The 19,943-nt window shown below is 44.2% G+C and overlaps 1 protein-coding gene across 1 annotated transcript in view; it reads right to left on the reverse strand.

Annotated features, from left to right (window-relative positions):
- Positions 1 to 19,943, reverse strand: part of LOC128640585 (centrosome-associated protein CEP250-like) — a 220,112-nt gene that overhangs the window by 7,298 nt on the left and 192,871 nt on the right. The window contains 2 exon segments of the mRNA XM_053693056.1: positions 7,327 to 7,377; positions 8,946 to 9,032. Of these exon segments, the coding sequence (XP_053549031.1) occupies positions 7,327 to 7,377; positions 8,946 to 9,032 (138 nt within the window).

Below are 19,943 nucleotides of genomic sequence, written 5' to 3' on the forward strand. Positions count from 1 at the left end.
CCTCACCCTGCAACCCTAACACGCAACCTCACCCTGCAACCCTAACACACAACCTCACCCTGCAACCCTAACACGCAACCTCACCCTGCAACCCTAACACGCAACCTCACCCTGCAACCCTAACACGCAACCTCACCCTGCAACCCTAACACGCAACCTCACCCTGCAACCCTAACACGCAAGCTCACCCTGCAACCCTAACACGCAACCTCACCCTGCAACACTAACAGGCAAACTCACCCTGCAACCCTAACACGCAACCTCACCCTGCAACCCTAACAGGCAACCTCACCCTGCAACACGCAACCTCACCCTGCAACCCTAACACGCAACCTCACCCTGCAACACGCAACCTCACCCTGCAACACTAACACGCAACCTCACCCTGCAACACGCAACCTCACCCTGCAACACGCAACCTCACCCTGCACCCCTAACACGCAACCTCACCCTGCAACACGCAACCTCACCCTGCAACACTAACACGCAACCTTACCCTGCAACACGCAACCTCACCATACAGCACTAACACACAACCTCACCCTGCAACCCTAACACGCAAGCTCACCCTGCAACCCAAACATGCAAGCTAACCCTGCAACACTAACACGCAGCCTCAGCCTGCAACACACCTCACCCTGCAGCACTAACACACAACCTCACCCTGCAACACTAACACACAACCTCACCCTGCAGCCCTAACACGCAAGCTCACCCTGCAACCCTAACACGCAAGCTCACCCTGCAACCCTAACATGCAAGCTCAACCTGCAACATTTACAGGCAATCTCACTCTGCAACACTAACATGCAGCCTCACCCTGCAACACTAACACGTAGCCTCACCCTGCAACACTAACACGCAGCCTCACCCTGCAACACTAACACGCAACCTCACCCTGCAACACTAACACGCAACCTCACCCTGCAACACTAACACGCAACCTCACCCTGCAACACTAACACACAACCTCACCCTGCAACACTAACACGCAAGCTCACCCTGCAACCCTAACACGCAAGCTCACCCTGCAACCCTAACAAGCAAGCTCACCCTGCAACCCTAACACGCAACCTCACCCTGCAACCCTAACACGCAACCTCACCCTGCAACACGCAACCTCACCCTGCAGCACTAACACACAACCTCACCCTGCAACACTAACACACAACCTCACCCTGCAACACTAACACACAACCTCACCCTGCAACACTAACACACAACCTCACCCTGCAACCCAAACATGCAAGCTCACCCTGCAACACACCTCACCCTGCAGCACTAACACACAACCTCACCCTGCAACACTAACACACAACCTCACCCTGCAACACTAACACGCAAGCTCACCCTGCAACCCTAACACGCAAGCTCACCCTGCAACCCTAACACGCAAGCTCACCCTGCAACCCTAACACGCAACCTCACCCTGCAACCCTAACACGCAACCTCACCCTGCAACACGCAACCTCACCCTGCAGCACTAACACACAACCTCACCCTGCAACACTAACACACAACCTCACCCTGCAACACTAACACACAACCTCACCCTGCAACCCTAACACGCAAGTTCACCCTGCAACCCAAACATGCAAGCTCACCCTGCAACACTAACACGCAGCCTCACCCTGCAACACAACCTCACCCTGCAACACTAACACACAACCTCACCCTGCAGCCCTAACACGCAAGCTCACCCTGCAACCCTAACACGCAAGCTCACCCTGCAACCCTAACATGCAAGCTCAACCTGCAACATTTACAGGCAATCTCACTCTGCAACACTAACATGCAGCCTCACCCTGCAACACTAACACGTAACCTCACCCTGCAACACTAACACGCAACCTCACCCTGCAACACTAACACGCAACCTCACCCTGCAACACGCAACCTCACCCTGCAGCACTAACACACAACCTCACCCTGCAACACTAACACGCAAGCTCACCCTGCAACACTAACACGCAGCCTCACCCTGCAACACACCTCACCCTGCAGCACTAACACACAACCTCACCCTGCAACACTAACACACAACTTCACCCTGCAGCACTAACACACAACCTCACCCTGCAGCACTAACACACAACCTCACCCTGCAACACTAACACGCAACCTCACCCTGCAACCCTAACACGCAACCTCACCCTGCAACCCTAACACGCAAGCTCACCCTGCAACCCTAACACGCAAGCTCACCCTGCAACCCTAACATGCAAGCTCAACCTGCAACATTTACAGGCAACCTCACTCTGCAACACTAACACGCAGCCTCAGCCTGCAACACACCTCACCCTGCAGCACTAACACACAACCTCACTCTGCAACACTAACACACAACCTCACCCTGCAACCCTAACACGCAAGCTCACCCTGCAACCCTAACACGCAAGCTCACCCTGCAACCCTAACACGCAAGCTCACCCTGCAACCCTAACATGCAAGCTCAACCTGCAACATTTACAGGCAACCTCACTCTGCAACACTAACATGCAGCCTCACCCTGCAACCCTAACACGCAAGCTCACCCTGCAACCCTAACACGTAGCCTCACCCTGCAACCCTAACACGCAAGCTCACCCTGCAACACTAACATGCAGCCTCACCCTGCAACACTAACACGTAGCCTCACCCTGCAACACTAACACGCAACCTCACCCTGCAAAACTAACACGCAACCTCACCCTGCAACACTAACACGCAACCTCACCCTGCAACACTAACACGCAACTTCACCCTGCAACACGCAACCTCACCCTGCAACACTAACACGCAGCCTCACCCTGCAACACTAACATGCAACCTCACCCTGCAACATGCAACCTCATCCTGCAACACTAACACGCAACTTTACCCTGCAACATGCAACCTTACCCTGCAACACGCAACCTCACCATACAGCACTAACACACAACCTCACCCTGCAACCCTAACACGCAAGCTCACCCTGCAACCCAAACATGCAAGCTAACCCTGCAACACTAACACGCAGCCTCAGCCTGCAACACACCTCACCCTGCAGCACTAACACACAACCTCACCCTGCAACACTAACACACAACCTCACCCTGCAGCCCTAACACGCAAGCTCACCCTGCAACCCTAACACGCAAGCTCACCCTGCAACCCTAACATGCAAGCTCAACCTGCAACATTTACAGGCAATCTCACTCTGCAACACTAACATGCAGCCTCACCCTGCAACACTAACACGTAGCCTCACCCTGCAACACTAACACGCAGCCTCACCCTGCAACACTAACACGCAACCTCACCCTGCAACACTAACACGCAACCTCACCCTGCAACACTAACACGCAACCTCACCCTGCAACACTAACACACAACCTCACCCTGCAACACTAATACGCAAGCTCACCCTGCAACCCTAACACGCAAGCTCACCCTGCAACCCTAACAAGCAAGCTCACCCTGCAACCCTAACACGCAACCTCACCCTGCAACCCTAACACGCAACCTCACCCTGCAACACGCAACCTCACCCTGCAGCACTAACACACAACCTCACCCTGCAACACTAACACACAACCTCACCCTGCAACACTAACACACAACCTCACCCTGCAACCCTAACACGCAAGTTCACCCAGCAACCCAAACATGCAAGCTCACCCTGCAACACACCTCACCCTGCAGCACTAACACACAACCTCACCCTGCAACACTAACACACAACCTCACCCTGCAACACTAACACGCAAGCTCACCCTGCAACCCTAACACGCAAGCTCACCCTGCAACCCTAACACGCAAGCTCACCCTGCAACCCTAACACGCAACCTCACCCTGCAACCCTAACACGCAACCTCACCCTGCAACACGCAACCTCACCCTGCAGCACTAACACACAACCTCACCCTGCAACACTAACACACAACCTCACCCTGCAACACTAACACACAACCTCACCCTGCAACCCTAACACGCAAGTTCACCCTGCAACCCAAACATGCAAGCTCACCCTGCAACACTAACACGCAGCCTCACCCTGCAACACAACCTCACCCTGCAACACTAACACACAACCTCACCCTGCAGCCCTAACACGCAAGCTCACCCTGCAACCCTAACACGCAAGCTCACCCTGCAACCCTAACATGCAAGCTCAACCTGCAACATTTACAGGCAATCTCACTCTGCAACACTAACATGCAGCCTCACCCTGCAACACTAACACGTAACCTCACCCTGCAACACTAACACGCAACCTCACCCTGCAACACTAACACGCAACCTCACCCTGCAACACGCAACCTCACCCTGCAGCACTAACACACAACCTCACCCTGCAACACTAACACGCAAGCTCACCCTGCAACACTAACACGCAGCCTCACCCTGCAACACACCTCACCCTGCAGCACTAACACACAACCTCACCCTGCAACACTAACACACAACTTCACCCTGCAGCACTAACACACAACCTCACCCTGCAGCACTAACACACAACCTCACCCTGCAACACTAACACGCAACCTCACCCTGCAACCCTAACACGCAACCTCACCCTGCAACCCTAACACGCAAGCTCACCCTGCAACCCTAACACGCAAGCTCACCCTGCAACCCTAACATGCAAGCTCAACCTGCAACATTTACAGGCAACCTCACTCTGCAACACTAACACGCAGCCTCAGCCTGCAACACACCTCACCCTGCAGCACTAACACACAACCTCACTCTGCAACACTAACACACAACCTCACCCTGCAACCCTAACACGCAAGCTCACCCTGCAACCCTAACACGCAAGCTCACCCTGCAACCCTAACACGCAAGCTCACCCTGCAACCCTAACATGCAAGCTCAACCTGCAACATTTACAGGCAACCTCACTCTGCAACACTAACATGCAGCCTCACCCTGCAACCCTAACACGCAAGCTCACCCTGCAACCCTAACACGTAGCCTCACCCTGCAACCCTAACACGCAAGCTCACCCTGCAACACTAACATGCAGCCTCACCCTGCAACACTAACACGTAGCCTCACCCTGCAACACTAACACGCAACCTCACCCTGCAAAACTAACACGCAACCTCACCCTGCAACACTAACACGCAACCTCACCCTGCAACACTAACACGCAACCTCACCCTGCAACACGCAACCTCACCCTGCAACACTAACACGCAGCCTCACCCTGCAACACTAACATGCAACCTCACCCTGCAACATGCAACCTCATCCTGCAACACTAACACGCAACTTTACCCTGCAACATGCAACCTCACCCTGCAACACTAACACGCAGCCTCACCCTGCAACACTAACATGCAACCTCACCCTGCAACACTAACATGCAGCCTCACCCTGCAACACTAACAAGCAACCTCACCCTGCAACACTCAACCTGCAACACGCAACCTCACCCTGCAACACTAACACGCAGCCTCACCCTGCAACACTAACATGCAACCTCACCCTGCAAAACTAACATGCAACCTCACCCTGCAACACGCAACCTCACCCCGCAACACGCAACCTCACCCCGCAAAACGCAACCTCACCCCGCAACACTAACACGCAACCTCACCCTGCTTCTTATGGTCTGTATACTGCAACACTAACACGCAAACCTCACCCTGCTTATTATGAAACTGTATACTGCGCCAAAACCAACACACCCTGAAGAACCTCACTGCCTTGTTATACCGTCCCTATTCACCCTACTTCCCCTCACTGCCTTGTTATACCCTCCCTATACACCCTGCTGCCCTTCCCTGCCTTGTTATATCTTCCCTATTCACCCACTGCCCCTCACTGCCTTATTATACTCACCCTATTCACCCTGCTGCCCCTCACTGCCTTATTATATATTCCCTATACATCCTGCTGCCTCTCACTGCCTTGTTATACCCTGCCTGTGTACCCTACACTCTATACACCCTGCTTCCCATCAATGCCTTGTTATACCCTCCCTATGAGTGCCCTGGTGCTCCTCACTGCCTTGCTATATCCTCCCTATATACACCGCTGCCCCTCACTTTCTCGTTATACTCTCCCTATACACCCTACTTACCCTTACTGCCTTGTTATATCCTCCCTATTCACCAAGCTGCCCCTTACTGCCTTGTTTTACAGTCCATATACATTCTGCTTCCCCTCACTGCCTTGTTATACCCTCTCTATACACCCTGCTGCCCCTCACTGCATTGTTATACCCTCTCTATACACCCTGCTGCCCCTCACTGCCTTGTTATACCTTCCCTATACACCCTACTTCCCTAACTGCCTTTTTATAACCTCCCTATACACCCTGCTGCCCCTCACTGCCTTGTTATATCCTCCCTATATACCCTGCTGCCCCTCACTTTCTTGTTATACCCTCCCTATACACCCAGCTGCCCTTACTGCCTTGTTATACCGTCCATATACATTCTGCTTCCCTTCACTGCCTTGTTATACCCTTGCTATACATTCTGCTTCCCCTTACTGCCTTGTTATACCCTCACTGCCTTGTTATACCCTCACTATACACCCTGCTGCCCCTCACTGCCTTGTTATATCTTCCTTATACATCCTGCTGCCCCTCACTTCTTCGTTATACCCTCCCTATACACCCTACTTTCCCTAACTGCCTTATTATACCCTCCCTATAGACCTTTCTGCCCCTCACTGCTTGTTATACCATCCTATAACCCTACAGTCCCTCACTGTCTTGTTATATGCTCCCTATAAACCTTGCAGCCATTCACTTCCTTGTTATACCCTCCCTATACATTCTGCTTTCCCTAACTGCCTTATTATACCCTCCCTATATACCCTGCTGCCCCTCACTGCCTTGTTATACCATCATATAACCCTGCAGTCTCTCACTGCCTTGTTATATCCTTCCTATACACCCTGCAGCCATTCACTGTCTTGTTATACCCTCACTATATATTCTGCTGCCCCTCACTGCCTTGTTATACCATCCTATAACCCTGCAGCCCCTCACTGCCTTGTTATATCCTTCCTATACACCCTGCAGTCATTCACTGCCTTGTTATACCATCCCTATACATTCTTCTGCCCCTCACTGCCTTGTTATACCCTCGCTATACACCCAACTTCCCCACACTGCCTTGTTATACCCTCCCTATACACCCTGCTGCCCCCCACTGTCTTGTTATACTCTCCTTATACACCCTGCTGCCCCTCACTACCTTGTTTTACCCTCCATATACATCCTGCTGCCCCTCACTGCCTTGTTATTCCCTCCCTATTTCTCCATACATACCACTCTTTAAATAACTTGCTCTCTCCCCAAAGTTCTCTTCAACCTATTTGTTTTCTCCAGATGCACTGACTTACCTCTCTCATTAAATCTGTGAGGTGTTCTGAGGATGAGGAATCTTCTGTATTCTAGAAATTTGAATAGGACAGAAATCAGAATTCCTGGAACTATGAGCATTAAAACCACAGTTCCCTGCATAACAGAAGTAGTCATTTTATCTCAGTTGCTAATGTAATAGTGCCCTCCCTCTTGTCACAGCTAGCCCATGGGATCAGGGAGGGCATCAGGTAGCAGCAATAAGCTAAAAAGCAGCTGAATCTGCAGCTGAGGGAGGCTAGATATCAGTCCATGCTTTGTGATGGTCTGAACACAGGGTGTGTAGGGCACACCGCAGAGACCACACGGCATCCAGTGTTACTCTGTGAATGATAGTTCTCTAGACCTTGTGTCATTGGTGTGTGTCCCACTGAGTCCTTTATTGTCAACATCCTATATGTCTATATTCCCGAGTCACTGTTGAATGCCCCATGAGTCCTGAGTCACTGTCAACATCCCTGAATGTTCCATGAGTCCTGAGTCACTGTAAACATCCCTGAATGACCCATGAGTCCTGTGCAACGGTCACCATCCCTGAATGTTCCATGAGTCCTGAGTTACTGTCAACATCCCTGAATGTCCCATGAGTCCTGTGTAACGGTCACCATCCCTGAATGTTCCATGAGTCCTGAGTTACTGTCAACCTCCCTGAATGTCCCTTGAGTCCTGTGTCACTATTGCCATCTATGAATGTCCCATGAGTCATGTGTCACTATTACCATCTATGAATGTCCCATGAGTCCTGTGTCACTATTACCATACATGAATGTCCATGAATCCTGTGTCACTATTGCCATCCCTGAATGTCCCATGAAACCTGTGTAACGGCCACCATCCTTGAATGTTCCATGAGTCCTGAATCAGTGTCAGCATCCCTGAAAATTCAGAGTCCTATGTCACTGTCACCATCCCTGAATGTCCCATGAGTCCTGTGTCACTATTACCATCTATGAATGTCTATATAGAAAGTTTAAAAATTACACTTTATTGAACATATATGCGAGACAAACATAACCATAACCACTCGCATTTATGTTTGTCTCGCATATATGTTCAATAAAGTGTAATTTTTAAACTTTCTATATATACAATTCTTAGTGTATAATTCTACACTTAGCTTAAATGCTACAAATCCTCCCATTTTTCCTAATCTTACGATCATCTATGAATGTCCCATGAGTCCTGTGTCACTATTACCATCCCTGAATATCCCATGAGTCCTGTGTCACGGTTACATCACTAAATGACCCATGATTCCTGTGTAACTGTCACCATCCCTGAATGTTCCATGAGTCCAGTGTCACTGTCAACATCCCAGAATTTCTCATGGGTCTTGAATTGTAACCATACTTAAATGTCCCAATAGTACTGTGTCACGGTCACTATCCCCAAGTATTCCATGGGTCCTTTGTCACTGATATCATCCCTGAATGTCCAATGTGTCACTGTCATCATCCCTGAGAGTTCCAATTGTACTTTATCACTGTCACCATCTCACAGAAGACTCTATAACTGTCAATGTGCCATAGAAAGTGCTTGCTGCCCACACATCTAACAAGTATGTTAACTACTTTTGGTTTACATTGGATGCAGTACTTACCTTTCCTGGATGGATTTCATTAGAGTGTTTTAGTGACGTAGTCCTGCTGCGCAGCTCCCTGCGGAGATTCCGCCTCTCACTTTCCACCTAAAGAAAGATCAAGCACCAGAATAACCACTGCCGTGGCACCTTATGATATATTGTATGTCACATTGCCCATATCAAATGGCTTCCCTTCTGACAATACCGTATTCCCTGCTAGGTGTACTGTGACTATTACATTTCCTAGTGCCATGTAGGATATCAATCCTGTAACAATAAGTATGTGATGCCTCTGGAAGTATGCAGTATTCTGTAGAAGGTATTTTCTGGTGCATGTGAGGTGTGACAATATCAGGTATATATTTGTGCATCACAAATGGCAAATGTTTTCTAAGACATGAGTGATCCACACCGGTATATTTGATACCTCCCTGGATCAGTAGTATTCCCAGCTATGAGTGATACCGCTTTGCATATAAGATACCTCCCTGGATCAGTAATATTCCCAGCTATGAGTGATACCACTTTGCATATAAGATACCTCCCTCGAACAGTAATATTCCCAGCTATGAGTGATACCGCTTTGCATATAAGATACCTCCCTGGATCAGTAATATTCCCAGCTATGAGTGATACAGCTTTGCATATAAGATACCTCCCTGGAACAGTAATATTCCCAGCTATGAGTGATATCGCTTTGCATATAAGATACCTCCATGGATTACTAATATTTCCAGCTATGAGTGATACAGCTTTGCATATAAGAAACCTCCCTGGATCAGTAATATTCCCAGCCATGAGTGATACAGCTTTGCATATAAGATACCTCCCTGGATCAGTAATATTCCCAGCTATGAGTGATAACGCTTTGCATATAAAATACCTCCCTGGATTACTAATATTCCCAGCTATGAGTGATTCTGCTTTGCATATAAGATACCTCCCTTGATCAGTAATATTTCCAGCTATGAGTGATACAGCTTTGCATATAAGATGCCTCCCTGGATCAGTAATATTCCCAGCTATGAGTGATACAGCTTTGCATATAAGATGCCTCCCTGGAACAGTAATATTCCCAGCTATGAGTGATACTGCTTTGCATATAAGATACCTCCCTGGATCAGTAATATTCCCAGCTATTAGTGATACAGCTTTGCATATAAGATACCTCCCTGGATCAGTAATATTCCCAGCTATGAGTGATACTGCTTTGCATATAAGATACCTCCCTGGATCAGTAATATTCCCAGCTATGAGTGATACAGCTTTGCATATAAAAGATACCTCCCTGGATCAGTAATATTCCCAGCTATGAGTGATACAGCTTTGCATATAAAATACCTCCCTGGATCAGTAATATTCACAGCTATGAGTGATACAGCTTTGCATATAAGATACCTCCCTTGATCAGTAATATTCCCAGCTATGATACCTCCCTGGATCAGTAATATTCCCAGCTATGAGTGATACAGCTTTGCATATAAGATACCTCCCTGGAACAGTAATATTCCCAGCTATGAGTGATATCGCTTTGCATATAAGATACCTCCATGGATTACTAATATTTCCAGCTATGAGTGATACAGCTTTGCATATAAGAAACCTCCCTGGATCAGTAATATTCCCAGCCATGAGTGATACAGCTTTGCATATAAGATACCTCCCTGGATCAGTAATATTCCCAGCTATGAGTGATAACGCTTTGCATATAAAATACCTCCCTGGATTACTAATATTCCCAGCTATGAGTGATTCTGCTTTGCATATAAGATACCTCCCTTGATCAGTAATATTTCCAGCTATGAGTGATACAGCTTTGCATATAAGATGCCTCCCTGGATCAGTAATATTCCCAGCTATGAGTGATACAGCTTTGCATATAAGATGCCTCCCTGGATCAGTAATATTCCCAGCTATGAGTGATACTGCTTTGAATATAAGATACCTCCCTGGATCAGTAATATTCCCAGCTATTAGTGATACAGCTTTGCATATAAGATACCTCCCTGGATCAGTAATATTCCCAGCTATGAGTGATACTGCTTTGCATATAAGATACCTCCCTGGATCAGTAATATTCCCAGCTATGAGTGATACAGCTTTGCATATAAAAGATACCTCCCTGGATCAGTAATATTCCCAGCTATGAGTGATACAGCTTTGCATATAAAATACCTCCCTGGATCAGTAATATTCACAGCTATGAGTGATACAGCTTTGCATATAAGATACCTCCCTTGATCAGTAATATTCCCAGCTATGAGTGAAACAGCTTTGCATATAAGATACCTCCCTGGATCAGTAATATTCCCAGCTATGAGTGATACCACTTTGCATATAAGATACCTCCCTCGAACAGTAATATTCCCAGCTATGAGTGATACCGCTTTGCATATAAGATACCTCCCTGGATCAGTAATATTCCCAGCTATGAGTGATACAGCTTTGCATATAAGATACCTCCCTGGAACAGTAATATTCCCAGCTATGAGTGATATCGCTTTGCATATAAGATACCTCCATGGATTACTAATATTTCCAGCTATGAGTGATACAGCTTTACATATAAGAAACCTCCCTGGATCAGTAATATTCCCAGCCATGAGTGATACAGCTTTGCATATAAGATACCTCCCTGGATCAGTAATATTCCCAGCTATGAGTGATAACGCTTTGCATATAAAATACCTCCCTGGATTACTAATATTCCCAGCTATGAGTGATTCTGCTTTGCATATAAGATACCTCCCTTGATCAGTAATATTTCCAGCTATGAGTGATACAGCTTTGCATATAAGATGCCTCCCTGGATCAGTAATATTCCCAGCTATGAGTGATACAGCTTTGCATATAAGATGCCTCCCTGGATCAGTAATATTCCCAGCTATGAGTGATACTGCTTTGCATATAAGATACCTCCCTGGATCAGTAATATTCCCAGCTATTAGTGATACAGCTTTGCATATAAGATACCTCCCTGGATCAGTAATATTCCCAGCTATGAGTGATACTGCTTTGCATATAAGATACCTCCCTGGATCAGTAATATTCCTAGCTATGAGTGATACAGCTTTGCATATAAAAGATACCTCCCTGGATCAGTAATATTCCCAGCTATGAGTGATACAGCTTTGCATATAAAATACCTCCCTGGATCAGTAATATTCACAGCTATGAGTGATACAGCTTTGCATATAAGATACCTCCCTTGATCAGTAATATTCCCAGCTATGAGTGAAACAGCTTTGCATATAAGATACCTCCCTGGATCAGTAATATTCCCAGCTATGAGTGATACCACTTTGCATATAAGATACCTCCCTGGAACAGTAATATTCCCAGCTATGAGTGATACCGCTTTGCATATAAGATACCTCCCTGGATTACTAATATTTCCAGCTATGAGTGATACAGCTTTGCATATAAGATACCTCCCTGGATCAGTAATATTCCCAGCTATGAGTGATACCACTTTGCATATAAGATACCTCCCTGGAACAGTAATATTCCCAGCTATGAGTGATACCACTTTGCATATAAGATACCTCCCTGGAACAGTAATATTCCCAGCTATGAGTGATACCGCTTTGCATATAAGATACCTCCCTGGATAACTAATATTTCCAGCTATGAGTGATACAGCTTTGCATATAAGATACCTCCCTGGATCAGTAATATTCCCAGCTATGAGTGATACAGCTTTGCATATAAGATACCTCCCTGGATCAGTAATATTCCCAGCTATGAGTGATACAGCTTTGCATATAAAAGATACCTCCCTGGATCAGTAATATTCCCACCTATGAGTGATACAGCTTTGCATATAAGATACCTCCCTGGATCAGTAATATTCCCAGCTATGAGTGATACAGCTTTGCATATAAGATACCTCCCTGGATCAGTAATATTCCCAGCCATGAGTGATACAGCTTTGCATATAAGATACCTCCCTGGATCAGTAATATTCCCAGCTATGAGTGATACAGCTTTGCATATAAGATACCTCCCTGGATCAGTAATATTCCCAGCTATGAGTGATACAGCTTTGCATATAAGATACCTCCCTGGATCAGTAATATTCCCAGCTATGAGTGATACAGCTTTGCATATAAGATACCTCCCTGGATCAGTAATATTCCCAGCTATGAGTGATACAGCTTTGCATATAAGATACCTCCCTGGATCAGTAATATTCCCAGCTATGAGTGATACAGCTTTGCATATAAGATACCTCCCTGGATCAGTAATATTCCCAGCTATGAGTGATACAGTTTTGCATATAAGATACCTCCCTGGATCAGTAATATTCCCAGCTATGAGTGATACAACTTTGCATATAAGATACCTCCCTGGATCAGTAATATTCCCAGCTATGAGTGATCCAGCTTTGCATATAAGATACCTCCCTGGATCAGTAATATTCCCAGCTATGAGTGATACCGCTTTGCATATAAAAGATACCTCCTAGCAGTATGGAATACACAATTGCACATAAGACATTTCTGTAATGTGCAAGGCTTTTGCCGTGTGTCTTTGCATATCACATTCTTCTCTTGTACATTACAGGAAATCAAAGGTACTGAAGAAATTTGAAAAGGAATTCTAAACTCAAACTATATATGTAAGCCCAGACCTATTTTTAGTGTTCAACTTAAAACAGATTAAAGTAATTATTAATTAATAAATTATAAACATAATAAAAAAATGTCCCAAACTACACTATTCACCCCAAACACTTGTGATATATTGTACTGTCAGTACTGTTATATCCCTGTAAATGCAGCTATCAACAAACTGCTGTACTGTCATTACTGTTATATCCCTGTATATTCTGCTATCAACAAGCTGCTGTACTGTCAGTACTAACTGTTATATCCCTGTATATGCTGCTATCAACAAACTGCTGTACTGTGAGTACTAACTGTTATATCCATGTATAGGCTGCTGTACTGTCAGTACTAACTGTTATATCCCTGTATATGCTACTATCAACAAGCTGCTGTACTGTCAGTACTAACTGTTATATCCCAGTATATGCTGCTATCAACAAGCTGCTGTGCTGTCAGTACTGTTATATCCCTGTATATGCTACTATCAACAAGCTGCTGTACTGTCAGTACTAACTGTTATATCCCAGTATATGCTGCTATCAACAAGCTGCTTTACTGTCAGTACTAACTGTTATATCCCTGTATATGCTGCTATCAACAAGCTGCTGTACTGTCAGTACTAACTGTTATATCCCTGTATATGCTGCTATCAACAAGCTGCTGTACTGTCAGTACTAACTGTTATATCCCTGTATATGCTGCTATCAACAAGCTGCTGTACTGTCATTACTGTTATATCCCTGTATATGATGCTATCAACAAGCTGCTGTACTGTCATTACTAACTGTTATATCCCTGTATATGCTGCTATCAACAAGCTGCTGTACTGTCAGTACTAACTGTTATATCCCTGTATATGCTGCTATCAACAAGCTGCTTTACTGTCAGTACTGTTATATCCCTGTATATGCTGCTATCAACAAACTGCTGTACTGTCAGTACTAATTGCTCTATCCCTGTATATGCTGCTATCAACAAGCTGCTGTACTGTCTGTACTGTTATATCCCTGTATATGCTGCTATCAACAAGCTACTGTACTGTCAATACTAACTGTTATATCCCTGTATATGATGCTATCAACAAGCTGCTGTACGGTCAGTACTAACTGTTATATCCCTGTATATGATGCTATCAACAAGCTACTGTACTGTCATTACTGATATATCCCTGTATATGCTGCTATCAGCAAGCTGCTGTACTGTCAGTACTAACTGTTATATCCCTGTATATGCTGCTATCAACAAGCTGCTGTACTGTCAGTACTAACTGTTATATCCCTGTATATGCTGCTATCAACAAACTGCTGTACTGTCAGTACTAACTGTTATATCCCTGTATATGATGCTATCAACAAGCTGCTGTACGGTCAGTACTAACTGTTATATCCCTGTATATGATGCTATCAACAAGCTACTGTACTGTCATTACTGATATATCCCTGTATATGCTGCTATCAGCAAGCTGCTTTACTGTCAGTACTAACTGTTATATCCCTGTATATGCTGCTATCAACAAACTGCTGTACTGTCAGTACTGTTATATCCTGTATATGCTGCTATCAACAAGCTGCTGTACTGTCAGTACTAACTGTTATATCCCTATATATGCTGCTAATAACAAACTGCTGTACTGTCAGTACTAACTGTTATATCCTGTATATGCTGCTATCAACAAGCTGCTGTACTGTCAGTACTAACTGTTATATCCCTATATATGCTGCTAATAACATACTGCTGTACTGTCAGTACTAACTGTTATATCCTGTATATGCTGCTATCAACAAGCTGCTGTACTGTCAGTACTAACTGTTATAGCCCTGTATATGCTGCTAACAACAAACTGCTGTACTGTCAGTACTAACTGTTATATCCTGTATATGCTGCTAACAACAAACTGCTGTACTGTCAGTACTAAATGTTATATCCCTGTATATGCTGCTATCAACAAGCTGCTGTACTGTCATTACTGTTATATCCCTGTATATGATGCTATCAACAAGCTGCTGTACTGTCATTACTAACTGTTATATCCCTGTATATGCTGCTATCAACAAGCTGCTGTACTGTCAGTACTAACTGTTATATCCCTGTATATGTTGCTATCAACAAGCTGCTGTACTGTCAGTACTGTTATATCCCTGTATATGCTGCTATCAACAAACTGCTGTACTGTCAGTACTAATTGCTCTATCCCTGTATATGCTGCTATCAACAAGCTGCTGTACTGTCTGTACTGTTATATCCCTGTATATGCTGCTATCAACAAGCTACTGTACTGTCAATACTAACTGTTATATCCCTGTATATGCTGCTAACAACAAACTGCTGTACTGTCAGTACTAACTGTTATATCCCTGTATATGATGCTATCAACAAGCTGCTGTACGGTCAGTACTAACTGTTATATCCCTGTATATGATGCTATCAACAAGCTACTGTACTGTCATTACTGATATATCCCTGTATATGCTGCTATCAGCAAGCTGCTGTACTGTCAGTACTAACTGTTATATCCCTGTATATGCTGCTATCAACAAGCTGCTGTACTGTCAGTACTAACTGTTATATCCCTGTATATGCTGCTATCAACAAACTGCTGTACTGTCAGTACTAACTGTTATATCCCTGTATATGATGCTATCAACAAGCTGCTGTACGGTCAGTACTAACTGTTATATCCCTGTATATGATGCTATCAACAAGCAACTGTACTGTCATTACTGATATATCCCTGTATATGCTGCTATCAGCAAGCTGCTTTACTGTCAGTACTAACTGTTATATCCCTGTATATGCTGCTATCAACAAACTGCTGTACTGTCAGTACTGTTATATCCTGTATATGCTGCTATCAACAAGCTGCTGTACTGTCAGTACTAACTGTTATATCCCTATATATGCTGCTAATAACAAACTGCTGTACTGTCAGTACTAACTGTTATATCCTGTATATGCTGCTATCAACAAGCTGCTGTACTGTCAGTACTAACTGTTATATCCCTATATATGCTGCTAATAACATACTGCTGTACTGTCAGTACTAACTGTTATATCCTGTATATGCTGCTATCAACAAGCTGCTGTACTGTCAGTACTAACTGTTATAGCCCTGTATATGCTGCTAACAACAAACTGCTGTACTGTCAGTACTAACTGTTATATCCTGTATATGCTGCTAACAACAAACTGCTGTACTGTCAGTACTAACTGTTATATCCCTGTATATGCTGCTATCAACAAGCTGCTGTACTGTCATTACTGTTATATCCCTGTATATGATGCTATCAACAAGCTGCTGTACTGTCATTACTAACTGTTATATCCCTGTATATGCTGCTATCAACAAGCTGCTGTACTGTCAGTACTAACTGTTATATCCCTGTATATGTTGCTATCAACAAGCTGCTGTACTGTCAGTACTGTTATATCCCTGTATATGCTGCTATCAACAAACTGCTGTACTGTCAGTACTAATTGCTCTATCCCTGTATATGCTGCTATCAACAAGCTGCTGTACTGTCTGTACTGTTATATCCCTGTATATGCTGCTATCAACAAGCTACTGTACTGTCAATACTAACTGTTATATCCCTGTATATGCTGCTAACAACAAACTGCTGTACTGTCAGTACTAACTGTTATATCCCTGTATATGATGCAATCAACAAGCTGCTGTACGGTCAGTACTAACTGTTATATCCCTGTATATGATGCTATCAACAAGCTACTGTACTGTCATTACTGATATATCCCTGTATATGCTGCTATCAGCAAGCTGCTGTACTGTCAGTACTAACTGTTATATCCCTGTATATGCTGCTATCAACAAGCTGCTGTACTGTCAGTACTAACTGTTATATCCCTGTATATGCTGCTATCAACAAACTGCTCTACTGTCAGTACTAACTGTTATATCCCTGTATATGATGCTATCAACAAGCTGCTGTACGGTCAGTACTAACTGTTATATCCCTGTATATGATGCTATCAACAAGCTACTGTACTGTCATTACTGATATATCCCTGTATATGCTGCTATCAGCAAGCTGCTTTACTGTCAGTACTAACTGTTATATCCCTGTATATGCTGCTATCAACAAACTGCTGTACTGTCAGTACTGTTATATCCTGTATATGCTGCTATCAACAAGCTGCTGTACTGTCAGTACTAACTGTTATATCCCTATATATGCTGCTAATAACAAACTGCTGTACTGTCAGTACTAACTGTTATATCCTGTATATGCTGCTATCAACAAGCTGCTGTACTGTCAGTACTAACTGTTATATCCCTATATATGCTGCTAATAACATACTGCTGTACTGTCAGTACTAACTGTTATATCCTGTATATGCTGCTATCAACAAGCTGCTGTACTGTCAGTACTAACTGTTATAGCCCTGTATATGCTGCTAACAACAAACTGCTGTACTGTCAGTACTAACTGTTATATCCTGTATATGCTGCTATCAACAAGCTGCTGTACTGTCAGTACTAACTGTTATATCCCTATATATGCTGCTAATAACAAACTGCTGTACTGTCAGTACTAACTGTTATATCACTGTATATGCTGCTATCAACAAGCTGCTGTACTGTCAGTACTGTTCTATCCCTGTATATGTTGCTATCAAAAAGCTGCTGTACTGTAAGTACTGTTATATCCCTGTATATGCTGCTATCAACAAGTTGCTGTACTGTCAGTACTAAATGTTCTATCCCTGTATATGTTGCTATCAACAAGCTGCTGTACTATCAGTACTAACTGTTCTATCCCTGTATATGCTGCTATCAACAAACTGCTGTACTGTCAGCACTAACTGTTATATCCCTGTATATGCTGCTATAAACAAGCTGCTGTATGGTCAGTACTAACTGTTATATCCCTGTATATGCTGCTATCAACAAGCTGCTGTACTGTCATTGTTATATCCCTGTATATGCTGCTATCAACAAGCTGCTGTATTGTCATTATTATATCCCTGTATATGATGCTATCAACAAGCTACTGTACTGTCAGTACTGGTATATTCCTGTATATGCTGCTATCAACAAGCTGCTGTACTGTCAGTACTGTTATATCCCTGTATATGCTGCTATCAACAAGCTGCTGTACTGTCAGTACTAACTGTTCTATCCCTGTATATGTTGCTATCAACAAGCTGCTGTACTGCCAGTACTGTTATATCCCTGTATATGCTGCTATCAACAAGCTGCTGTACTGTCAGTACTAACTGTTATATCCCTGTATATGGTGCTAACAACAAGCTACTGTACTGTCAGTACTAACTGTTATATCTCTGTATATGCTTCTATCAACAAGCTGCTGTACTGTCAGTACTGACTGTTATAGCCCTATATATGCTGCTAACAACAAGCTACTGTACTGTCAATACTGTTATATCCCTGTATATGCTACTATCAACAAACTGCTGAACTGTCAGTACTTTTATATACCTGTATATACTGCTGTACTGTCAGTACTAACTACTATATCCCTGTATATGCTACTATCAACAAGCTGCTGTACTGTCAGTACTGTTATATCCCTGTATATGCTGCTATCAACAAGCTGCTGTACTGTCAGTACTAACTGTTCTATCCCTGTATATGTTGCTATCAACAAGCTGCTGTACTGCCAGTACTGTTATATCCCTGTATATGCTGCTATCAACAAGCTGCTGTACTGTCAGTACTAACTGTTATATCCCTGTATATGGTGCTAACAACAAGCTACTGTACTGTCAGTACTAACTGTTATATCTCTGTATATGCTTCTATCAACAAGCTGCTGTACTGTCAGTACTGACTGTTATAGCCCTATATATGCTGCTAACAACAAGCTACTGTACTGTCAATACTGTTATATCCCTGTATATGCTACTATCAACAAACTGCTGAACTGTCAGTACTTTTATATACCTGTATATACTGCTGTACTGTCAGTACTAACTACTATATCCCTGTATATGCTACTATCAACAAGCTGATGTACTGTCAGTACTGTTATATACCTGTATATACTACTGTACTGTCAGTACTAACGGTTATATCCCTGTATATGCTGCTATAAAAAAAGCTGCTGTACTGTCAGTACTAACTGTTATACCCCTGTATATGCTGCTAACAACAAGCTGCTGTACTGTCAGTACTATCTGTTATATCCCGGTATATGCTGCTAACAACAAACTGCTGTACTGTCAGTACTAACTGTTATATCCTGTATATGCTGCTAACAGCCAGCTGTTCTACTGTCAGCACTAACTGTTATATCCTGTATATGCTGCTAACAACAAGCTGCTGTACTGTCAGTACTAACTGTTATATCCCTGTATATGCTGCTATTAACAAACTGCTGTACTGTCATTACTGTTATATCCCTGTATATGCTGCTATCAACAAACT

The sequence above is a fragment of the Bombina bombina genome, chromosome 9 (genome assembly GCF_027579735.1).
Source record: "Bombina bombina isolate aBomBom1 chromosome 9, aBomBom1.pri, whole genome shotgun sequence".
NCBI classification, from domain to species: domain Eukaryota; kingdom Metazoa; phylum Chordata; class Amphibia; order Anura; family Bombinatoridae; genus Bombina; species Bombina bombina.